At 46.1% G+C, this 26,051-nt stretch overlaps 1 protein-coding gene across 1 annotated transcript in view; it reads left to right on the top strand.

The window, feature by feature from the left end:
- The window catches only part of BMP7 (bone morphogenetic protein 7), a 40,993-nt gene that overhangs the window by 7,852 nt on the left and 7,090 nt on the right, over window positions 1–26,051 (top strand). Inside the window, exon 2 of the mRNA XM_084218033.1 lies at window positions 16,283–16,475. Within this exon, the coding sequence (XP_084074159.1) occupies window positions 16,283–16,475 (193 nt within the window). The remainder of the gene's footprint in view (window positions 1–16,282; window positions 16,476–26,051) is intronic.

Here is a 26,051-nt window from a genome sequence, read left to right as displayed (position 1 = left end):
CGTGTGTTAATGTGTTTCAAAACCAGACCCTCTCCGCAAAACTCTGCTTTTCATTAATTGACATCAGTAGCATGGTACAGTATTTCAAAGCACTGGCCAAATATAAACTGTGTTTCTAATTTCCTTACTTTCCTGTGTTTGGAATGCCAATGTTAATTTGTTCCCATGGAAGAGTGAGAGCTGCCAACCACAGTTTTATATAAATGGCTTTACAGTGCAGGGCTGCCAACATTAAATGATACTTAGGAATTTTCATGACATTTTGTATTTAATGCTCTGTGTGTGTGAGAGAGAGAAATTGAGGGAGATGTATGGCATGTTGAACAGCACAAGCTCTGATGATCAAGGCAAATGTTTGAAGAAATTTATCCTCTGAGAGGAACTGTTACTCAATGTTTCTTCCTGTTTCAGAATTTTTAATAATCTGTCAGATACTACACAGCATATTCCTTGTGCCCAGCAAAAAGCTGTTTTGCAGGGAACTTTGTGGCTAACGATCCAAACAATTCCCCCCAACACCCCCCAATAATTTTAGTTATTTATTAATAGATGAGCAGATGGACTTTAGTTTATGTTGTTCCTCTGATCATTCTGAAGTAGATTGTAAGAATGTGATATTACTCAACGTGAGAAAATGCAAAAGCAAAAAAAGCTGCCACTACTAAGGAAGAGGGGAATTAACTGATTTTAGTTTAAGTGCCAACAGGTAATTTTTCTTTAGCAGAATAGTAGCAGCTAGATAAAATCATTTGCCTTTCTTAAAGAAAATCAAGCATTATCATAATTCTTTAGTGGTATGTCTGCCTTTGTTCACAAACCAAATGTGAAGTTCCCTTTAAACAAAGTTTATTTTAAACTGATAATGGTAAAAATAAGTCTTGTTTATGTATTTCTCCTTTAACTCCTGGAAGATATTCAAAATACAAATTGTTCATGTTTCAGTAGATTCCCCTTAATGAGTGCTATGGTTTATCTCTCCATTTCCCCAGTTTATTGGAACAGGTGCAGTGTCTGCCATCTGTGCCAGCCCCGTGCTATACCAACAAACAAAGTGTTGTTTTGGTTCACTGGATTTAAAAGTCTCCTGAGAGTAAAGAAATGAAAGAGAAAGAATTTAGAAAGTGCCTAGTGAAGGAAAGGCACTTCAAGTAATGTGCTTTGTCACTCAAGTCTTCCCGTAAATTACCTTAAACTATTTCTAAACTGTTTGAAAAATATTATCTGCGGAGGATTAAGTTTCTGTTGCATCTCGGAGGTTCCACACTATTCTTTATCATCCTTATCCTACCACAGTAGCTTCCAAGTTAGAGTGTTTTGTTGTCAGGTTGAATTAAGTTGTACAGGAGTAAAAGCTCCTTTTTTTCTTCTCCTAAAGTGGAAGAACTGTGAATTTTCTTTTTTTTTTTTCTTCTGTGTTTCTGCTTCCACCTCATTTAAGAGATACTGCAAATAGCCATCCAAGTTTAAACAAGATTATGTTGTAATTAGACAGACAAACTCATAATTATTTAAGGGCTAAACCAACAACAACAACCCTTTCAGGTTCATTTTGACAGTGTTTATCCAGTGTATCTGGAAAGGCTTACAATTAAAGTGCCTGAAGGGTGGGGATGAGATTTTTCAGCATGCAGTCAGTGCTATCGGGTCCACCTGGCCTGGGAAACTATGCAGGCTTTGTAGTGGAGAAAATCCCTTAACTTAGATCTTCATGGCAAGCTCTTAAAAGCTACCTTCCTTAAAAAAAACCAACAAAAAAAAAAGGAAAAGGAGGGCAGAGGGAAGGCAGCTTCCCCCTAAGCAATAATTAAAGTGAGCAGGAGCTCTCTCAGTGCTGGGGGAGCAGCAGATGAGCAGATAATTGCACAGAGCATCACCCTGGAAGGTTTTCCCTGCTGCACTGGAGAGCTTTTCAAATGAGCACTGAGTTTGCTGTGCTTCTGCAGCAGCCTCCCCATGCTGGGCTGAATCACAGCTCCTCACAGCCCCACTGGTGTCACCTGAGCTCCTCACAGCCCCACTGATGTCAGCCCAGCATCCTCACTGATGTCACCCCAGCATCCTCACTGATGTCACCCCAGCCCCACTGATGTCGCCCCAGCATCCTCACCCAGCCTGGCCCCAGGCCACCCTGGCAGTGCAGTCAGCAGCCCTGGCAGCCTCTGAGGAGCTGGCATGGTGTGCTGTGCCCAGCCTGGGGGCTGTAAATCAGCCTGAGCCCTGGCCCTGGAGCCCCTGGGCCAAATGCTGCCCTTGGCCACTGCCTTGCCTTGGCGCTGGGGGGGCTCCCCTGGCTTTACCAATTGTTCTTCCCACAGCTCAGGGGCTGTAAAACTTTTTAGAAGAAACCAGAAGAGCTCTGGGAGAAGTGCTAAAAATGCTCATGAAATAATGCAGTATTGGTAGTTGGGAGTTTTAATTCTGATGGGGAGAAGAGTTGTTTCCTGGGTGAGCGCTGGGGATGGGGCTGGCTGTGTTTCCCTGGGTCAGTGCCTGGAACACCCACTGCCTGTACTGAGTCCTTTGGCACCACAAGGGAAAGCAAATTCAGGTTTGTCATTTAAACAGAAGATTAAAAATTACTGTAATTTAGAAATTCTGAATTCTGGTGCTTACATTTGGGTACTGTTCTATTGTATTCATATTTTAACAATTTATTTATATAAGACAATTGTCTGTAATGCCATGAATGATAACCAGTCATCACTAAGAGGAATCCGCTCCTAATTGTATTTGTTCTACCCACAAGCTGCTCTTCCCTTGGTTCTCAAGGTTAAAACTTACTGCTTCTTCCATCACTAGAAATATTCTGAACAATTTAATCGTGCTACTTTTATTTGTTTATTACTCTGCAGTCATTATAATCCCACAGGGACTTTTTAGATGTTAATAAAGAGTACTGCACATCACTTTTCCTGAAGCTTGTGTGGCACTGTAAACATTATGCTGAGTTTAAGTTCCCCTTTCTGACCATATCCTTAAAAAATCCAGCATTTGTTAAGAGAATGGAGGGAATTTTTTCTTTTCTTTTTAACAAAAAGAAATAAAAGAGGAGGGGAAAAAAAGAAGTAACTTTAGCCTCAATCTGCTAGCTACATAAAACAGTAAATGTTTGGTTGAGGCAGGGAAAAACCAGAACTGCTAGAGACTAGTTGTTTCCTTTTGGAGGAAACAATAAATGTGCCCACTTGTATTTTAACAACATTACTACTGGGCCCCCTAATTACACAAATATACTTGTAATAAACTGCAGGAGAGAAGAACTGAAAAAGAATCATTCATCACAGATCTTTCTCCTCAGCTCCAAAAGAAACTTTTGGGTAACTATTCTTAAATCTTGGCCCAGATCTGGAGATGAAGATATTTCAGCACTATGTGATGAATCATTTGTCTCCTGAGACAGGTGAAAAGGAGAAGCAGATCAGACATGTGGTGTAAAACTTCTCTCATTGGTGTGGACACAACTTTGACCTCTGAATACAATAGTTCCTGCAATCCATGGCATGCACTAATAAAATTACCAGAATATTAGAGTCCATACCCACAGAACTCCCTGAGCCTTCTGCTGCGTTAAAGCCCGACCCAGGGAATACAGAAACACACAAAATAACCCAGAACGAGGCAGAGACTCATCCAAGCAAACCCCAAACATTTCTTCAGCAAACAGAAAAACTCATTTTGCTCATTAGTCCGCAGCTGTGAGAGGAGAGCTGCTTCACTGACAGTCCTGCCGAGGAGGGAGGTGAATCTAACCAGCGTGTCTGATGCACTGAGAGTCTCCCTGGCAGGCAGGACAGCGAGCTGGAGGAGGGTGCTCTGTGCTCCTGCTCCTTCAGGGATGCTTTCACAAACCCCCCACACTCACTCACTTCTGGGCTGTTTTTGCCAGTTGCACACAGCGGGATGCGAGCTGCGCTCCCTCCGTTGGTGGCAGCCCCGTGCGAGGACACCAGGGTGTATTTCAACAGCTGATCTTTTACCCCAGAACTGCAGTTGCAAAATTGCGTTTGAAGACACACAAAAACCAAAACAAAACAGAAAATGCTGTTGTTAGGGGCTGACTCAGGAGGCCTGGATGGCCCAGCCCTAGCGAGAGGCTCAGTGTCAGGAATCCAGCAGGGCTATGGTATGCAGGGCTAGGTGCTGCTGATGTCACTGATGGGCTTATCTTGTACCAAAAGAAAATTCCTCTTGTATAAAAGGGATCGTGGGTGGGAATTAAACTGCAAATAAATCTCTGCCTCACCCTCAGATGCCGTTATGCCTGGGGCATGGGCCACCAACGTTTAGAGTGTGAAGGGGACAGACACGTGCCCATGCCCTACACGTGAATATACCATGTTTATCTTCCTGAGGACATTCCTGAAATAGCAGTTTAACCTTGCTGTCACTCTGAGACACTAACATTTTACATCTGCAAACGGGAGTGTATGTGGATGTCAGCAACCCCCAGGCCCTCAATACTCATAGCTCTCAGGGCTGTATAGAGTTAATAAAGCACAAACAGCTGCCTGCCTGTTTCTCAATAAAATAAATGTGTTGCACAGCAAATGTTCCTAGAAAGCAAAAAGCTCCTATGCATAAGCCATGAGTCCCATCACAGGATAAAGGGCAGGGAGAGGACGTGTGGTGCTGGCAGGGAGGGTCATTCCAGGCAGTGACCTCCTCTCCAGGTCCCGGGTCCCAAACCCAGTGCCCCACCTGAGCTCGCCTCTCTTGGCAGCACAGAGAAAACATGATGATCTCAAAGAAAAATGTGAACTAGGTCATGAAGTCACACTTGCATGAGGAAGGGCACTCCACAGCGTCTTTGTAAGCAGTGACTGAAGTTTCTAATGGTTATTTTCCAAAACATCCCTCCAAATACTTCATTTCTGTCTAATAATTATAAACTGTGTTAATACCACTGGACCTCCCACATGCAGAACACCTGAGGAAGAGGCAATGGCTGCAGCAGCCTGGGTGCAAGGAGAGCCCTGCTCTGGCAGGGATTTCCCCTCTGGGGCAGCAGGACCTTTCCCCTCAATAGTTTGCTGTCCCCTAATCTCCCAGCCCTCCTGGCCCAGAGCTGCAGATGTTTGTCAGTGCACAGACAAGCTCCAAAGGCCCAGCTGGTCGTGGTCTTAGGGCACAGCTCAGTGTGTACATTCCAAGCTGAGATTTTGCTGATCACAATCAAAGGCTGAGATCCTTATCTGATGGCCTGTGCCTGATATCTGCTGCTTATTTTGTAATAGCCCACAAACTGCTCTCTCAACAGCACCAGAATCTGGGATTTCAGCTGAGAAAGCCAGCAAGTTGCATGGCTTCAAACTCGGGAAACTGGTTTTTAATTATTTTCCTTTTATCCCAGTAAACCACAAAAAAGGCTGGATTCCCTGCAACTCCTGCTGAGCTCCTCCCAGGGAGCCTGTGCAGGTGTAGGCCCACACTCCTGCAGCATTTGGGGGGATGCTGGAATTGTTGTGGCAATACAATATGAAAGGAGGATTAATTAGATTTATGCTATTTATTTGGGCAGCCGTTCCGTAGATGAAAGGAAGTCTAATGCAGATGAAATGAAAAAGCCCAACGAGGCCAATGTCCAGTCACTTCTCCACTCGTGTCCCTCAGCACAGCTGGTGCAGAAATGGGCACATTCCTTTGGCAAAAATGAGGCATTTGAAGATTCCATCAGCTGAGCTTTCCCTTTCAAGTGTTGCCAGTAGATGCACAACATATACATGTGCTTTTAAAAGACTTTTATTTTGAACTCAAGATGTAAATCTATGGCATTAAGAAAAGCAGAACAATCCTTTATTTAGCTGCACCTGCACCTTAATGCCTAATGAGTTTAGTCTGATGGAATCCAGACCTCAGGAAGGATTATAAATTCTCATTTGATTTCATTTACTTCTAAAATACCTTAAACCAGCTGTACCAGCCCAGAATCCAGCCCTTCTTTCTCTATCAGTTTTCCAAGTGTTGAATCTTTTGCTGTCTTAAGTAACTTTATGCTATATAATGATTCTGCAATAATAATAAAAAACAGAGAACAGCTTGGGAAAAAATCATGTAGTAGAACATAATTAACATATAAGCTTAAAAGCATCAGATTGTGAGCACAACTTTCATAAAGTTCTTTTGGCCCTGGAGGGAAGATTTGGAACTCACTCTCCAGACACCAGAGGTACCTTTAGCCATTTCTGTCTGTTTTGTGTAAACACATCAGAGATGCTCAGGCAGTGTCCTTCCCAAAATTACTGACTCAGGCTGTTTTGTATGAATAGTACCTAATTTATCAAATTATTTAAAAACATATTACTTTGCCCCAGTGTAGATACTGGAGTGCAGGGGGAAAAATTGATCCTGTTACATCTTTGTATGATCAGATCATTGCATTGAACAATTAGTATAACAAGATTTGATTTTAATTTGCATGCCCCCTGCACATGCCAGTTGCAGATTGAGGTGCCTGTGCTCCCAGCAAGCTCCCATTTTCCCTCAAGTCCTTTCCTTGTGGGCTTTTCTCCCCATTTTAGGTTTGCCTGTAGCAGTCTCACATTGCCTCTTATCTCCCCTGCTGAATACACTTTATTTCTGACCAGATCTGCTCAGCCACTTCTCTCTCCTTCCTTGGGCCTGGGGATGTTTCCATTTGCTCAGTGTGATCAAGCAGTCAGGGCAGGCTGCTGTTTTTTGCATCAGTGATGTTTTGAGACCTGCTCAGTCTCAGAGCAGGTTGCAGGAAGCACCTTGGGCCCCATTTGTCAAGTGTCTGGACTGGGGGATTACTTTTCCCAATAAACCTTATTGCCACTTAACTTTTCTCCCTCTTTGTGCTCTGCAACCTCTTCCCCCTTGAGACACCCATCACCCTCCTGCTTTCTCCTCCTCCCTTTTCTGTGCTGTGGCTGCCACCTCAGCCTGATCCTCATCAGGAATCCTCCCCAGACTGCCACTATCTCCGTGACCCTTGGATGCCCTGGCAAAATGTGTGACTCGCAATTCACACCTAAGGCTGGCACAGCTTTCCTGGGAAGTTGGCCTGGCCAGATGCAGCTCCCGGATTCCTCAGCGCCAGGGAAGCAGCCTTGAATTGCAAAGTCAGTGAGCAGTGTGATGTAGCCATCATCTCTCCTCAAAGGGGGAAAAGAAAAATGTCCCCCTGCATCTTCACATACCTCCCACAGCTGCACCCAGAGGATCTGGGGGATGTGTTAGGCAGCAGCATGCCTCTGCCCTCAGGCTGTGTCATTCCACATGGAGCAGACAGAGAAAAGAAAGCAGGAGCAACATGAGCTTCTGCCTGTCCTTCTGCTCACTGCTCAGTTTGGCTGCAGGGCCATTTCCAGAGCAGGGTGTGCAGCAGAGCTGAGGCTGCCTTTGGGTGCTGGGCACTCACCTCAGCCTGCCCTGTGCACCCAGGGTCCCTGCAGGAGCTGCTGCCCAGGTGCAGCCCATCTTCAGGTACAGAGAGACACAACAGCCCTGCTCTGTCAGGGTGAACAGCAGCCTGTGTTAACCCTGCTCCCAGAGCCAGCTCGAGACATCTGTGATGGCCACAGCCCTGCCCAGCTGGGGGGACACAGGATTGGCAGCACCAGCTCAGTCCCCAGCTCACCTCTCTGGAAAACAGCCCCCAACAAGGTTTTGGGAATGGGAGAGCTGGTGGGGTGAATCCCCAGGTCAGCACTGCCCCGAGTTCCCCCTTTGCTGTGAAAGGAGGAAGAGAAACGGGATCTGAGAGCCTGGAGAGGGAGGCCCTGCAGGAGATTTCCTTATAGTGGATTCCAGGAGGATGAAGGTAGAAATAGAGGGAGTCTGTCAAAAGGAACAACTTCATGAACTCCCATTTTTTTTCTTTTCCCTGTCACCCCTCCCCGAATTCTCCATTCCCTCACACCACTCAAATCCCACAGCAATCCTCAGTGCATTACAGCAGCTGCAGATGGATTGCAGCTCCATGTGCTGCTGTGTTTCACGTGACAGGGCTGTGAATAAGGTATTCTGTAGAAACACAACTCTTCCCTGCTTATTTAACTTTGCTTTCCCCAGATACACAGGCAGACACAGCAAACAGCACCAGGAGTCACACCACCATGGGTCTGTTTACTATTAGGAGAGTTTTGTGTTCTCAGAGCAGTCCCACGTGTAAATTTTTCACAATACCTTTCATCTCATCTGGCTCTGCTTTCAGCAGAGAAACCACAGCCTAAGTGGGCACCCATCAGGGCACACTCGGGAAAGAAAATGGATTACCTGTGCTTAACCTGCCCAGAAATTTCATGGATGTTCTTTGAAATGAAATGGCTTTACCATCCAGCATTGCCTCAAAGTGTCTGCAGAGAAATCCCAGCAGGGAATGTCTCTGAATTCAGACAGCAGCATGCACGATTCTCTCCGTCATTTCCTTCCCAGCCACTGTTTCCCCCTTTGCCATCTACCAGACTTGGGAATTTTAACTTGGAGGGCTCCTGGGTGACACATGGGGCGAGAGGATGTGGTGACTCACAGCATCCTCTGGTGCCCACACCACATTCCGTGGTGGCTCCTGGGCAAGCAGGTGGCTCCCGCACCGCCCTGGGTACCACACTGACCCCAGCCCTGGCAGAACACCAATTTAGGAACACCAGGAAGGGAGAAACACCGATTTCTGTCCTGAGCAGCCCTTGCTAGCTGAAGTTTGACTTAGTCAGGAAGAACTTGCTGCTGTTTGGGAGATAATTAAACCCATCTTCCCTCGCCCGGCTGTTTGCACACGCACAATGATACCATTGTTCAGAGTCATGCAACACATATGCAGACATTAAAGTGTTTAATCTTGTACTACAGTATTCCATTATTTTTTGGACATCTGTACATGATAGAAAGGCTACGTATTAAGGGATTTGTTGACAAAGAAATGGCTAATGCTGATACATGTGTGGACTGAAAGGATCTTTCCAAGTTGTGTTCTGCAGTAGTGAGGCTGCTGCTTCCCAGGCCTGAAGCCTGGCACAGATGTGATATGCACTGTTGCTATTACCACTTTGCAATTTATAACAAGGAGTCAGTGTTCAGAAGAATTTTGGAAGCTCCCTGCTGGGTTTGTGGCTAGGTGGTCTCGCTGGCAATACCAGCTCCACGCTGAAAGCTGAACAAATGAAGTGATGGCTAAAGGGAGAATATTAACTCCAGAGGGTTTTTTTTCCCCTTTCGAAGCAAAAATGCTTACCCCAGATCACTTTGCAGAGTGAGCACTAAAGAATTTCCAACCTCTGGGTTTGGGGATAGGGATTGATGGAGCCTGGTTTCCATCTTCTTTGAAATTAGTGCATTAGTCCTGCTCTCCACCCATGGATGGGGCAGGACTTTGCCCTGGCACACACTGAATTTACCATGCAAGAAACAGTTTATCACCTTCTCCTCCCTCTCTCTGGCTGTAAAATGGGTCCCAGAGCAGGGAGCAGTTGGGGACAAGGCATCAGGGCAGGGCTTGGGCAGATGAGCCCAGAGCCCCCCAAATATCTGGGGGTGCTGAGCCTGGGGCTCAAGGACAGGCTGTGTTTTCAGAAGTGGCAGGATGGCTGCAATCCTCGGTGATGAGATCCATTAATGAGTTAGAAAAACCACAGGCTATTTTTCTAGTAAGCTTATGTCATAGATCAGAATCTAGGCTGTATTTGTTTTTCCTTAGGTTTCTCCAAAAACCTGCACTAGCTTCTAGATGACTTGGAGAGCTGTAACTATTCCATGTAAAAGGCATGCCAAATACTGTTTTTATCACTCTTAAAAAAAAAATTTAAAATATATCCCATCACACACCCCAGGACATTTGCTCTACTCCATTTATAGAACTCCCAATTTATATTCTTCAACTATTTCTTCAATTATTTCTGTAACTGCTGCTTTAGCTGCCTAATGTCAGCATGTAAATCATGAAGCCGAGAGAATGAAACAGATGAAAACCAATCACAGAACTTTGCATTCCCAAATTCTTGCCATTATAAATTTCCTGCCACTGCCCCTGTAACTCTTGCTGTCAAGGACAATGAGGAGGGAAACATGTGCCTTCGCAGACTGTGGCCTGGCATGACATTATTGCAATAATCTTTATTATAGTCCCCCTTTTCCTCAGAAAAATATAAGGACTGACCTCACATTTCTTGCTCAATCAGGCACCCTGCTGAGCCCAGTGGGCTCTTTCAGCTGCAGAGACCGCTGGATCCTTCCCCTAATTGGTTTCCTCCTTCTTGAACCTCAGCAATATAAGGAGAAAAGCCCTATATTTCATAAGTGCCACGGTTTTATCCACCAATTTAGAGACAAAGAAGTGCAATTTATAGAGGGAACATTTAATGCCTGTTAATTAGAAGCCCATCAAGAGGTCCCGAATTTGGCATCCCGAAAATTTACGGCTCAATTTCACAACCCCCGGCAGCCCTGAGCCCAGGGGTGGCCGTGCTGGGAGGTCCCTGCTCCTCCTGCCACGCTGCCATGGGGAGCTGGGACAGGGCAGGATCCACCCAGAAGGTCATCTGGGAAAGGGGACATTTTTTTCCATTTTTTGGATGCACATCCCAAGGGAGACAGGAGGGGAGCTCACAGGCTGGTGGGGCTCAGGTGGAGCTGGTGTCCGGGCATCTCTGCACTGACATGATGCAACTGAGCTTCTGAAGCTTTGGCTTCGGTCTCAGGGGGTGACAACGGAGGGAAAGAAAGGCAAATTGTCTTGGAAAACTCAAATAAGACTTTGCAGTGCTGGATGCAGAGGTGTCAGTCAGAGTTTGGAGGCTGAGATCCACCCTGGATCCACCCTGGATCTCAGGACAATGCAGGCAGCCCTCAGCACCTCCCAAGAAACAGTGCCCGTGTCCTGGAGCTCTGCAGCTGCTGGAGAGAAAGCAGATAAAGACTTTGCTCCCCTCTAAACTCACCACACAGGCAGGCTCTGAAAACCTGTTAGACCTTAATGCCAGAGCGTGGCAGAGTTTTTTTGGTGTCCGAATCTCTGAGGGGTTTCTCAGGCAACTGCTGATGGCTCAGCAGCAGCCTGGCTGAGAGGCTGAGGCAAGGGGGTGTTGTCTTTTGGAACCTATTTTCCTTTGACTTATCTTTCAGTCTCAGGAATTCAGGACCTTTAATCTATTTGAGATTAAAGTCCTTAACAAATCCCTTCTGGCCTTTTTTGGGAGTGAAGAAGTTACAGACACCCTACTGCACATTCCTTCTGGTGCCTTTTTCCATTGTAAATGAGAAACAAGTAGCTCTAATTGTTGCAAGCACTGCAATAAACGAGACAACTGCTCTCAAAGTGCCTTATAAAAACAATTAACATATTATCAGGTGAAAGCGCTAACAAGAAAATTTAAGTTTTTACTTGTTTATATATTCAAAGTATATTCTAAGTGCATCACCCAAATGTGCCAGGGAGGAAGAGGTGTGGAATTACCAAAGCTTTCCCAGTTTGGCAACCTGAGAACAGAGTCTCTTCATGTGATGTTGAGTTTCTTTCTGAAAAGCAGTTTTTTGCATCTTCAGAAAACAAGAGAGTAAAAATACCTAAGCAAGGAGATTGGCCTCCTGTGAAATCCATTGAAATTAGTGAAAATATTTCTATTGACTTGCCTGACATTTAGATAAGCTCTTTAATTCTTCAATAATAATAATAATAATAATAATTTTTAACACAGTCATTCTTGGGAAAAGGTCCTGCTGTGATTCACTAGTCCTTTGCTCAACACCTGGGGCTGGTGGCTGGCACGGTGCTGCTGTGCTGGGATGTGTGGGGAGAAATAAAAGCACTGCAAGCTGTGCCTGACCATAATCCTTGTGTCACGAGCCAGGCTGGCCACCAGCAGTCCCTGACACCACCCCAAAGGTCCAGCCAGGTTTGCAGAATTACCTCAGGGTGGCTTTGCCCTTGCCAGCAGAGATTTACAAAGGGGCTGCAAAGAGTTGGAGTTAGTTTATTTCTAACCTCAACATACTTTGCTGTGAAAATGACCAAAGGTGGGATCAGCTGAAGTTTCCAGCTTGATGCTGATGTGTCATTTGCTTTGGGAAGTTTGGCCTCCTGGGGTGCTGAATCAGGGCCTCAAGGTTTTCTGTCCAACATTATTGTTTTGGTACTGACTTTGTATTGCTGCAAGTTCTAAACATCACCAGCCACACTGTTTCATCCCTGTCTGCTAATGTTTTTAAGTTCAGTATCTTCAGCACATGCCAGAACAAGCACCCAGTATTTGTTGACATTTTATCTCCAGCTTTCCCATATTTTTGGATCTGATAGCTGGCTCTTCACACCTGAGCACAGGTACCCATCCTGTTTGCTTTTAACCATCCCTGTCAGTTGCACAACTGTGTCCTGCCCCCTCTTGCATCACCATCAGGCCACAACAGAGCCTTGGAGACACAAAGGACTTCAGAGAGCTGGGAGCCCTCTCTGTGTCAGATAGAGCAGCGCTCAGATCCTGCTCAGATAGGCAAGGCCAGGCTTTCAGAGGTGCTGATCTGACTTGCATGTTTGTGACAGGTGTGGCCAAGCCACTGATAACCACCAGCATGAGATATTCCTTGTTTTGGCTGCATCTCCTTAACTGTTCCCCCACGATTTTTGATGTCTTGCTTATTTTCCCATGCATCTGATGTCCTCCTCCATCCCACAGCTCCCAGCTCCCATTGTCTCCACCTTTCCCAAGGACTGTGCCAGAGGGAGTGTCTGATGATCCTCATCCACCACAGCTCCAATTAACTGCCACACTCACCATGCCAAGGGTTATTTTACACCAGCAATTTTTTGAGCCCTGTGTTAAATTAGGCCAAATTAAGTTAGAATTCGTCTGCAGCGGTTGTGCCTCCAAAATGCAATACTGCTTCTAAGAATGAGGAGAGGCTCACCTGGGAGTGACTTTGGACTGTTTTTTAAGGAGAGGAAATGCCCTGTTTTCCCACAGTCAAGGCACACATTCTGTTTCATAGCAGAATTATTTTTCAAGGGTGTTCTTCCTTTTCCTATTTTACAACCTTTGATTGCACATCCAGAGCTTTGGCTTCCTCTCCAAGCAGCTGCCTTGCCAAGGCATTTGAATTGTGAGCTGGAATTTCCAATGTTTGAAATTAGCATCTGGGCTAAAACCATCCACCAAAGCCTTTGGGTAGTAGATTTGTGAGAACTGTGAGCCTGGGACAAAGATGAGTTGAAGTTCTGTGGGCAGAAGGGCTATGGAGCATATCCAGCAAATATTCAAAATGCTTGATGTGTTTTAAGGGAGCATTTAACATTGATTTAACATTAATGGCGAACAAACAGCTGAGATGAAGTCCTTCAAGGTTCTTCTTATGGTCGTTGTGTCAATAGGGATTGTGGATTTTATAAATCTAATGGAGGAACTGCAGTCACATCCAAAGATGCAAAGAATTGCATCTCTGCAAGATGCAAAACCACAGTCACATCCAAAGAATCGCTGCAGCAATTCTCTTGACTGTTTCAGTGAACACTTAAAATACCTCTATTCCCCCTTGCCTTTTTTTTTAAGCTCTGCCCCCATTCTCCCCCTTCCAACTCCTCAGGTAATTAACTGGAAACGACCCAGTTGCAGCATTGTCAGGGGTCTAACACCCATCAAACCCAGGAAACTCAGGCTCCTTGAATGCTCCCCTGCTTACCCCGTGCTGTTGTGCTAAAGGTATTACAGGGGTCTGCAAACAGTGCCTGATCAGATATACTGTACCACATGTTCCCAAATACCAACACACAGCAGCATGACTTGGGGATAGGATTTCAGCCTTCATAATGAAGAGTCTTGCTTTTATGAGTTCGAGTCAGGCCCTTAACGTTATTTTAACATAGATTTTGGTGTTTAATTATGTAATAAGATTTACTGCAGTCATCTAACAGATGTTGATTCAGGGTCAGTGTTTCTCATAAATTAGTTCTGAAAGGATTTGTTACTTCTGGGTCAGCAGATAGGTCCAGAGTGCAAAGAAAAAGGGGAAAAACAATAAACACTGAGTTGAAGGGTTTCTTGGGATTCTTTCTTCAGTTACATATCCACATATTTTCATGATCTTAATGACTATAGCCACAGGAATGTTTGCTTTAACACTAAAGATGGCTCAGGCCAAAACCCTATATCCAAACATCTGCAAAGCATGGGAAAGTTCAAACTTTGGGGCTCTTTATTTTATGACCCTGGCTGTTAATTTTTCATACTAACACGACACATTTTTTCTAGGGCTCAGCAGTGGGAATTGCTGTGAACTTTAGCAGCACCCCAAAAAGTTTCATCTTCATGTGCTTGTTGTCAGACCTTGTGTATAAATGCAGTTAAAGGCCAGTGTTGGTTGATGTGGTTGTCATCACACACGTTCTGAAAAACTGCACCCACCTTCCTCTGGAAATTCAGCCTTCCTATGTCTTTGGAAGCAAATCATGTTTGTACATCCTACTGCTAACAGCTGCAACTAAACCCACACAGCATTATACTCATTCTTCTACATTTGTGGTTAAAGGAGGGATTCCATATTAAAGCATTTTTCGTTCCATTTTAATTTAGTTGCAGATAAATTCCCTTAAAATTGAAATTATGCTCTTTATATCTTATTCTGCTAGGAGTACTTTGGAGGAAAGGGATTGAGGCTCATTTAATAGTGTTGCTAGCACGTCCAGGGCAGTTGTAGCCTGCCAAGTCTTTCACAAACACTGGTGAATATTCACAATATTCCTCCACATCAGGGTATGAGACACTAAATGTTGTCCCTGAGGTGTTTTAGTAGAGGTGCAACAGAGACCGCTCAGCACATAAAACCATTTGCTAAACTTAACCACCTTTGCCTTGGAAAGTTTAGAGGTTTCATACCTAAAAAACTCCTCTAAGACGAATCCCAGCCATGAGTAAGAGCTCTGAAGCATTTCCCTGAGCAGCAATCACACAGTGGCAAACTGGACTCCTCACAGAGGGGATGTGAGAGAGGAGGAAGAGTCCATGGCCAGCGGCTGAGGCTCAGCCAGCAGAGCAGCGCTGAACCTGCTCCGTGCTTGGACACAGCCCCGCTCCCAGAGCCTGCCCACGCTCCCTCCCTGCCATGGGGACACCCTGCCCAGGGCTGGGCTGTGTCTGCACCGTGCAGAGCTGTCAATTTAAACAGCACTTGCCAGACCCGGGCTTGAAACTCCTCTTTTTTCAGGAGTAATTCCCTTTAAGTCAATGGATTTACACAATGGATTTGCTGCTGCCAGAAGAAAATCAGGCCTGTAGGAAGACACACATTCCTCGCCAAGGAAATCTCAGAGCTAACTACTTGAATTGTGCAGTCGAGCTGCAGAGAGGTCAAGTGGACAGACGACAGGACAGGGACATATAGGAAGTCCCTGGTTCAAACCTCAGCTCTTAAAATGTCATGCGTGGTGACCTTGGGCGAGTCGGTTCATCCCCTTACAGCTCCATTTCCCCCTTCTCCTTTGTCTGACTTGTCTGTTTAATTTGGAATTTCTTCCAAGAAGGGTGCCTTGGCTCATGTGCTGGGCTGGGGCACTGACACCTCTCCTCCCCCTTGCTGGAGGACTGGCTTGAAGTCTTTGTTTCCTCCCCACACTGACCCCCTGCTTCCGTGGCACAGGCAGGGTCACAGGGACCACCAGCTGTCCATCAGGGGACAGGCAGGCCTGTCACCCCGTGGGACAGCACACATCCCAACACCGGCCTGGGAGGGTCTGGCACTTGTTATTTCACAGTCAGGGTTGGGAGGTGGAAGGAAATCCTCGCTTTGAACAGTTTCTTCACAGCCCTGATCACTAAAGACCCTTTAAAATGAAAGCTTTGACCCTACAGAGCAGAGCCGTGAGCTCGTGATGAGTTCAGCTGGCACCAAATGTGGGGCACTGGCATGAAAAGCCTCAAGGGCTGGAATTTGTGTCTGCAGTGTGTGGGTATGTGTGTGGCTGTCAGGAGCAGAGCCAGGCCAAGAACCAGCTCTCCTGAAAAGCCCCATCTGTTTGTCTCCGCTCCTTCCCACAGCAGCTCGGTCGTTATCGGTGGCAAATGTCCAGAGTCACTTGTCAAGCACAAAGCTGCCAAAAATCATTAAAACACAATGGCCCCCTGTGCCAGCCAACTGTAAAACCGTTCCAAAGGGAGCCTGATAAACTCATATACGCCCATAATAGCCCAGATAGAGGCAGGTATTTCCTCTGTGCCTTAGAGACCTGAGCAGCCCCTGCGATGCTGGGATCAGATATTCGCGCCCTTTTCTGCTCGGAGCGTGTTTGCTGGCGAGGGGAAGGGGACAAAGCAGGTGCCTGATGGGCTGTGTTCTGTTCCAGTGGAGCACGACAGAGAGTTCCACCACCAGCGCTGCCACTACCGGGAGTTCAGGTTCGATCTCTCGCGGATCCCCGAGGGGGAGGCGGTGACGGCGGCCGAGTTCAGGATCTACAAGGATTTCATCCGCGAGCGCTTCGACAACGAGACCTTCCAGATCAGCGTCTACCAGGTCCTGCAGGAGCACCCGGGAAGGTGAGGCACCGCAGGGACGCCCTGCTGGGGGCACAGCTCCCCGTTCCTGCTCTCAGAGAGCGCCGTGCCATCAGCACCAGGGGCTGGGCTTGGCACTGGGGCGTGCAGAGGGTCCCAGTGATGCTGCACAGCGGCTCCTGAGCGTTGTGACGTGGGCACAAGTGCCCTGGGAGCCTCCCCGTGGCCCAGGGAGCATCCCCAGCGCTCCTGCTCTGGCCTCTGGGAGCACTCAGTGGCCTGGCTGTGTGCTCGTGCAGAAGAAGTATCATAAACCAGGAATATCTCAAGATTTCTGGAAGTCGTCCCCCCTTCCTCCTGCCTCTGATGGATCCTGAGGTGGCAAACCCAATGCTTCCTTTGGAATTGTAGCTTAATTACTAGCCCTTATTATCAAAGGCATTTGAGCTCCCTAATTAACAAAGACAGATGACACCATGCTTTTTATATTGACTGATTGTTTTGCATGTGCAAAACTACAAGATGAGCTATTAAATCCCTTCCAAGCAATTATTAATGTATGCCAAGCTCCCTGACAAATCCTCCAGGGAACTTGAATAAGAACATATGTTCAATTTTCTCATCTGGTTTTAGTTCTAATTAATCAGCAATCCCAAACCACTTATCAAAGGCACTTAGTTTCATTTGCACAGATTTCTTTCACATAGAAATCCTACCAAAAGCGAGATTGCATTTATTGATGTGAAAAGTATTTACAATCACATTCTAGTCAGAAGTTATTCTTTAGGTCTACTAAATATGGGCTAATAATACTACAGTCCTAATTTAGGTTTATGAAAAGAGAAACACTAGGGATTTCAAAAGTGGAAAGTCCAGAAGGATAAGAAAAAAAAGTAAAATCAGGACTCTGGCTTTATAGTTTTATAAGAGCTAATAAAAATGCAGAAAAAAAATGAAATATGTCAGGAAACCTTGTCCACTTTTTTTTTAATGGTGAGAATTTCTGCCGGCTTTGCTGGATGGTAAAAATATTTAACCACTGGTGCGTTTTCTTCCACATCTGAAATTCTGATTTTATAGCTTAAAACTCATGGTTCTCCTGGCATTTCTAATGATGCAATTATTTGCAGTGTTTAGGGGCTGTGCTAAAAGTAATCTATTTTTATCAAACAGTGGTAATTCAAACTGTGCATTTTAACCAGGTCTTCCTTAAAGGAGAAGGCAACAAGGCAGAGCTGTGACAGGACCCATCAGATGTCCTGCTCACCCAGAGCATTTCAGTTTATTCCCTCTCAGGCCGTTCCAGAGACAGCAGCCTCCCTTTGCTGTATTTCTTGAGTGGGTTATTTAGGTGCCAGCCTGCAGGGATGACCTTCCAGTCTTGGGAAGAGCAGAAACTGTAGATGTGCTGGCAGAGGAGGAAGCACCAACCTGTGTGCCAGGGCACTGGGGAGCTGCCAGGAACCTGTTCTGGAGTAAAAGACCTTCCTCCTCAGATGCCAGGGAAGTTCCCCCTCGGGTCTTGATGAGTGAGGTGCCCACCAGGAATCTTACTGGCAGAGTCAGAATGAGATCTGATATCTTAATTTTACCATGGTGCACCCAAAAGGTTGTTACAGCTTTGTTTAGAGAGGATGGGAAGGTACTGCTGGAGAGCAGCAAATGCTTCTGCAAACTCCCTCCTCCACTAATTCCTATTCCTAAAGGAAAAAAAATGTATGCAAAGGGTGGGCATGTACATCAACCACTGTCTGGAAGAGGTGAGGAATCTTGCTAATTATACAGATGTTCCAGCCACAAGACTAGATGCAATTTTACTGCATCATATTCACCACAGCAACACTATTTTTAATGAGTGTTCATGCATATTCCCCTTTTGCATACATTTTGGCACAGGCTATGGCGAGTTTTGAACAGTTTGTCCTGAAAAAATATTCCCGTTGGTTTGGATTGACCAAAGGTAAAAATATTGTCACTACCATTTGTAAAAATATTTGCTCTTTTTCTGCATTTTTCCACTGACATTTTCCACCCGGCTCTGTCACAGCCCAGTCATCCAAGTCAGTGTGTCATTGGGCAAGTGGAGAAAGAAAACAAACTCTCTCCAGTGTTGATCAAAAAACACCCATTGACTTTGATGCTTCCTTGGCTGTTTGTCTCATCCCCAGCTCTGGAAAGTCAGCCCCATCTGACGTTGTTAGCAACAGGAGCAAAACAAAGCCAAACCCTCCCCTCCACGCAGGAGGGAAACCTCGGGTTTCCTTCTGCCAGGGCTCTCCTGACACAGGAGCACTGCTGGAATTGCCTTTTGAGACCTGAACCTGAAATTCTCCAGGCTGTGCAGCAGCTCCTGCCAGGCTGCCGGGGCAGCTCAGCATCCTCGCACACACGGCAGAGAGCAGGGCAGCTCCCAGAGAGCTCAGCCTGAGGGGCACTGCAGAGATTTTCCTCTGTGAGATGTGCTGAAGGCAGGATTTTCAGTTAAACCACAGAACAGCCTCTGGTTTGGAGGGTGTGATGGTGCCCTCAGCTCACAGAAAGCAGAGGTATGAGCAGTTCAGCAGTTAATGACTTCACGAGTTCAGACAGGTTGGAGGTATCTAACCAGCAACATCTCTTGTGTGCACTTCATTGTCAGTGAAAAATACAGGCTTAGGTGTTTCCAGAGCAACAGCTGGAAACCCCAGCAGGCTGCTCCTGAAATCCTGCCCCTCAACAGCTCAAGTGTTTGCAGGGCAGAACCTCTCCCCCATCCACCTGCTCAAACTAACAACCCTGGCAGCAAAAATGAGGGCCCAGCCCTTCCTTTGCAGCAGATGAGATGCCACTAGACTTTGGACTGCCAGAAATTACATCTCTGTCAGGCTGAAGGTATTATTACAGGTGTTTGTAGGAAATCAGGCTAAGTGATCAAATATCTCGCTTTTCCAAATCTCTCCTTGCAGGGCAAGATGTTGGCATCGAAGTGCCAACATCTCCTCGATAAAAAGGCGTGCACAGCATTCTTTAGGCACACAGCACCAGTTATTCACTTCAGGCAAACAAGTACATTCATGAACAAAAATGTCCCAAATATCACGAACACTGATGGTGTTTTAACTGGTATAACATGCCTCAAAGCTTTCAAGTGCGTAGCTCAAAGTCCAGTGACTCATGTCCAGCTTCTGTTTGGGCTTCATGGCTCACTCACCCCAAAGCCTGGGAAGGTGTTTGACCAAGCCAGTGCCTGACATGAGCAGGGGAGAGCAGCAGGACATCCAGCCCAGGTTTGAGGTGACAAACCCTCCTCAGTGGGAGCTGAAGGTGGCCATTGGGAGCCAGGGGGCTGCTCGAGTCTGCTCCCCCTGGAAAAGGAGGGAGAGTCAAGCAGATCCCAGTGCTCAGTCGGGGCATCCTCCTCAGTTCATTAACCTGAAGCTGCAGAAAAAAATGCAGACTGTAGAGCTGCTTTTCTGTCTGCACCTTTTGAAGCTGAAATCCCAGAAACCTCATCCCAGAGTTACATCTCCTATTTTGTTGGACCCAGCTCTTGCACTGCAGAGTGAATCCCAACCCCTTTGAAGTTGATGGGAGTTTTGTTACTGGAGAGAATAAACCCAGGTACTTGACCAGCCTTTGGTAATTGAAATGTAGCTGTTACATGTTCACTTTGTGGCCATTATGGATTTCACAGGCTTCAAAGGCAGTGATTTAAATGCTCATGTTACCAGCCCTGCAAAAAAATCAGATCTTGCAGGATGCATTCCTGGGTTTGACTTGCAGCTGGAACCCTTTAGCTTGAGCTTCAACTACACCACTGCTGCAGCAGATCAAACCTGAGCCCCTCTCCAGACCCCTTTCTGCCATTCACTGGAGTCTGGTTCCATGCTGTGGGTTGAAACATGTAATTCTAGTACCTAAGAAAGGCTTAGGCCCACCCAACCCATAAAGCAGATGTGCCTTCTTTGTGGGGTGTTTTAAAGTACCAATGTGATCATTCTGAGATGGTGCAGCACAGCACAGTTGGATTTAATGATGTGCCCCAGCACCATGACGGTATCTACAAATACTGACAATAAATTTGATTTTTTGGTGACTTATCTACAACTCAGTCATTTATCTCTCAGCAAGTAACAAGGGAACTTGAGCATAGAGATCCTGCAAATCTCCAAGAACAGAGCTGTATCTGGTTTTCTCCTTCAGACGATTCCTAAAATCCACTGCAACCTGCAAAACCTTTGACAAATCTTAAACTTAGCAAGGTACAGCTCTTCACAGGCACTTGAGGAGCTGCAGGAGGCATTTTGCATCCCCCAGTGGGTCCCTGCTGGGGAAGTGATGCACTGATGAACAGCCCTTCAATGCTGAGCAGAAACAGCTGTACAGAAGGTGTCAGAGATATGTGTAAAACCTCATTTCTCTCAGCACTGTTTTTACAACAGGCTTCAAGTTTAGGAAACATGTTGCATCTCAGTAACAGACTCCCATTGCCACTTTTAATCAGCCTTTGAGATTTAGATCTTACCCTTTTCCAACACTGTCTAAGAAAGGCAACACAGCTACTTGAAGCACACAAACCAGAATTAAGAATCTGCCGCAATTTTAAAGTGAATTTAATTTTCCCCCTAGATTCAGTAGAATTTACACAGACCTGTTTCGCTACCAGTACAGCCAGTTTTCAGGCCAGTCCTTGAAAAACACCTCTGGCAAACTGAATCCTGCTGTGGACATCCCTTCACCTGGCAGAGCCCCTGAGCTGTGTTTGGCTGGTGGCTCCTGCCTGGGGAGAGCTTTTATCAGTGGGGAGGGTTTTTATCAGTGGGGAGGGTTTTTATCAGTGGGGAGAGCTTTTATCAGTGGGGAGGGAGAGGGAAGGATAAGCAGGGGATCCCAGGCACAGGGAAGGGAAGGTGTGGGAGGAGGGCTGCATCAGGTCTATGTACAGAGGGTGTTGCAAACGTGCCAGGGAGAGGCCCAGGGAGATCCTGGGGCCCTCTAAAAGTAGGAAAGTCTGAAAAATATTTTCCTAAGCTTGTCTTTGGACAGCTGCAGCTGACTTTAAGCAATGACACCAAGCAAGCTGGAATCTGGATACGGCAGGTTTTTAATCCAAACAGATGTCTTCTAACCCCACATCTCGTCTCACCCTCCCTGGATGCCCTTTTTGCCTTCTCCTCCCTCCACCTGCTCAAACCTGGATGTGAATAACCCCTTCCCCCCATGCCAGCTCTGTCCTTGGGCTGCCTGCTGGAAAACTTGCTCTGTGCCTGTGACCCAAACAGCCCCTCTAGGGTTAGAACATGAGTCCAGAGGAGAGGATTGTGCTCCTGCCTTAGACACTGGGGTTCACATGCTGAATCAATGAGAACTCAACATATCCATGCCTCAAGTGTTTCCTACTCTAAAACAGAAGCAGGAGGGTTAACCCACATTTGTAAAGCCATCCAAAGGCTGTTGCAAGGTGCCTCTGTATGGATTCTGTTTAAAGCACTGATACTGGAATTCCTGCAGGTAGAGGGAGGGATCAGAGCAGCCCAGCTGCCAGGGGTGCTCTTTGGGCTGAGGGATTCCCTGTCCCTGATGCAGGCAGGGGCAGCAGGAGCTGCTGCTGTGAGCCTGGGGGCTGCTTCCAGCACAGAGTGCTGCCTGGTCACAGAAATCACCTTGTCTTACAGTGTAATGGAAATTGCCAAGAGTCACCTTCACTGCCTGTCCTTTTTCCCATTTATTTTTATCCCACTTGGAAGTGCTCATTAGTGTTTACTACCACTTGTAAGCAGCAGCTAGAAATAACAGGGCTGACGAGCAGGATGGGGACAGTGAGTGAAGAAAACAGACGTAAAAGCAGGGACTGTTTGGCAGGAGGACTGTCCTAAAATAGTGTAGACCTTACAGCATTATAGTCTATAAATGCAGAGCTTTATCTCCTGTTCCCTTGCCAGTGCAGAATTTCTGCCTCTCGTGTTTTCATCCATGCTCTCCTTGTGCCCCAACTCACCAGGGCAGGTGGTTGGGGCAGATGCAGCACTTCTCATTTTTGGGTATATTTCTAGTGTTTATGCCTTCAAACTAAGCTGCATCCCAGGGACTGAAAAAGTACCCCAGCAAAAAGCAAAGAAGCCATACATACTATTTTCATAAAGCTTTGTGGTTGTTAATTCTCTCTCTTATTTTAGAATTGCCATGTTGCAAAAATTCCCTTTATCCCACACCTTCCCTTCCCTGTCTTATTCTCTTATTTCTGTGCTCACTCCCACAATCCTCACTTCTTCCAGCCCTTTTCCCTTCACTAAATATTTGTGATCCCTTTCCTTACCACCACCAGCCCTTTGGCAGGTCAGCCCTTCCACCTCCATAGCTCCAGCTGCTTCCCAGACACGACCTCACATGCATCCTGCCCAGCCACCCTCACGCTGCAGTGCTTGTTACTCAGCCCTGAGCCCAGAAAACAAGTTCACTCAGGAAGTTTCACAGACCACACAGCACTTGCATGACCTGTAGACAAATTTTTGGGAGTGCTTTCTAACAGGAGGTGACTCTCCTGTCTGGCATCCAGGGTGAGACACTACCAAAGACACCAGCAGGCAAATGCCAACCTCCTGTCTTCAGATCAGGCTCCACTGAGAGCCTGGTGCTTGAGACAGGCGAGCAGAAAGCCCCAAATTTTATCATTGCTAAAAGCTCTGACACTCCCGCTGATGTCAGTCCTTTGAACACTGAGCCATTTTGATGTGGTCTCAACAGAACATACTTGTGGTCTGGATCCAGACTTTGTAATTTATGTAACTCTAATCTAGACATTAACATTTCCATGTCCCAGCTTAATTTTTCTGTTAAAGGAGGATCATGTGCCTTTCCTATCTCTTGCTCTGGAAAAAGAGCAAGCACAGTTTCTTGCGTGCACTGAAATTTTAAATTGAAGGAACTGAATGCAGGGCCAGGGAACCAAGGGGGTTTTTTGCCTCCTTGCTGCAGAGCCATCCTTCACACTGCTCCAGGAACATGCTCTGTGAGTACACAGCTGGAAGGTGAGGTACAGGAGTGAGATGTGCACTAGAAACCTTTTCTCTTTGGGCTCAGATCTTTATCTCTCAGCTAAAACCCAAAGCAGCCACATTAGTTAGATTTAACCAGCAATATCTTCTGTGACAAGTCATTAGATGGGAGCCCTCAGAATAAATGTTGTTTAAGTCTCAGCAGAACAACATTTCTTTGCTGTGTTTACTGTGTCTTGTCCAACAAGGATATCTCGAGGGCTGGCTGCCTATTAGCTGGTGATTTAATGCTGTTTGCCTGCCTTTGGAGAGCAGGACATTCCACTTAAAGGAGGTTTTCTTTTTCATCTGAACAGGAGCCACATCTCAGGAGCCTGTGCTTGCAACACCAGTGAGGTTCTGCATCCCACCCCTGGCCACTGCTGGTGGGCCAGGGCAGAAAGCACGAACCCAGGAGTGCTTGAACTCCTCCAAAGGGCATCTGACACGGGGCTTTTTTGGGGTCCAAATGTTCCAAGTGTGCGTGGGAAGGACATTTCCCTTCAGTGGGTCCCTTTGATCTCTCTCACTTCGGGCTTCCCCTCCAGGCCTATTGTTTGCACATTGCTGTAACTACAGGAAAACAAATGTATTATACAATTTCCCAGACTGACTCACCCTGGTACTTGATGCCTCATGTAGTCTGCTTACCCTGATTGCATCATGTCAGCATGGGAAGCTTAAAGGCTGTTTTTTTCTGAGTAATAATACTGCAGCTGAGCAGTAGCTAAAACCTAAAAAAAAAATTTATCATGATTGCTACTATCACCAACCTGCAAACAACAAGGGGAGAAAACCAAGCCAGCCAAGTCCCTGCTAACTAAACCTTGTGTGAATCATGAGTTCCAGTCAGGGGCCATGCTTAAATAATGGACTATGTGAATAGAACACCCTTGACTCCTGGAAACTTGGCCTCAGCCACTGGAACGGGCCAATCCATGCAACTGCCTCGTCCCTGGCTCCTCTGGGACGTGTTTGGTTCAGTGTGTTGTAAACAGGGAAGGGTGGGAGGTGTCCTGCACTCACTGTGGGAACGGGGCCACTGCTCCTGGGTGGGGATGGAACCCCCGGAGATTTGTGCCCTGGTTGGAGTTCAAGCCTCTCGCATTGCTGTAACTAATGTGACACGGGTTTCCCGTCCTGTTTAACCCCAGATTTCCTGGGAACAAAGCTGACTGAGCTCCCAACATCTGCCTTGAGCATTGCCCTTCCTGAGCCACCCCCTCTGGCTCCCCAACATCCCTGAGCACTCCCACAGAATCCCCTCTGCCTTAGCAAGGAGGTGCTGCAGCAGGTCCAGCTCTGATGTGGGGCTTCTTCCACAAACTGGAGCTTTGCTTAAAAGCAAGCACTGATTGCAGCCTCTGCAGCACCATTCAGCCACGGGGTACCCAAACCTCTCCTGCTTTAGGGAGGAAACACAGGATCCTCTTCCTGCACACCCTGGGCCATGTGCTCACCTGCTCTGCAGGAACTCATTTCAGAAATTTAATTTTGTGCAAGCCAGCACAGTCAGAGGGGGGTGGTGACACCCCTTGGCTCACAGAAGGAAGCATCATCTCTTACACACTCTGGCCCACTAAGGTTGAAAGGAGAGATAAATGATAAAAGCATTGCAAAAACCCCTCCATTCCTGCTCTGTGTGGGACAAAAGCTTCTAATTTCTTGGTATGCCAAAGGGAAAAGAATCACTAAAAGCTGTGAGTCAAAAGCCCTTATGCCAACAGCTCTTCTCAGATTCATTTCTGATCACTGGATGCTCCATGCAAACAAGAGGCACTGTGTAAGCCAAGCTGAATATACATATTTGCACTGACAAATCCATAGTGACCAAATTCAGAAGGCCTTTTAAAGCTTTGAGGATGTGATTAAAGGGTTTTTCGAGTATAGTTCTTCATTCAAAAGGATATAATTACACTTGAACAAGTTATCATGTTTGTTCACTGTAGGCACGAAAGCAGCTCTTACAGGACTTGTCTAGACACTTCCACCATGTGTCTTTGTTCTTCTTTTAAAGTAATTTTTTATAAAAGAACTGCAACAGCATCCAATTTTTAATCTGAGTTTTTTCTGCTTCTTTTCTCATAAGAGAAAACTCCTTCCATTACAGAACCTGTATTTTCTCAAATTTTAATTTTTCAGAAATTTGCCAGGAAGCATGTTGTAAATCTGAAATAATTTCACCTTTTTCGAAAGAACAGAATCTCTCTATTTAGGATATTTTCTACATTACTATTTTCTGATATTACTTCTTCAGCTAGAGTAACCCAGCAGCGGCCTTTGAAAAAAAACCCAAGAAATGAATTGAAAAAAGATGGTGACCCACAGCAGTGCAGAGGGTTATTGCCTCAATCAGTGATCTGTAACCTCAGATGAGCAAATTTTAAAAAAACCTATTACATATGATAATGTATGCACACCATTGTTCCAGCTGGCTCTCACCAACACTGCAGTTATGCATAAAAGTCAGGAAATTATGTGTGGAAAGGCTAATGAGCAGCATTGTCTGCCCAATTACCGGATTTGCATATGCAAACAGTAATTCTGCAGATCTGGGCCTGGCAAGAGTTTTTTGAAGTTGCATCAGGAGCTCAAGGTTAACAGC

The sequence above is a fragment of the Fringilla coelebs genome (assembly GCF_963513975.1).
Source record: "Fringilla coelebs genome assembly, chromosome: 18".
NCBI lineage: Eukaryota > Metazoa > Chordata > Aves > Passeriformes > Fringillidae > Fringilla > Fringilla coelebs.
The sequence above is the reverse complement of the archived record's forward strand: the minus strand, read 5'-3'. Positions and strand labels throughout refer to the sequence as shown.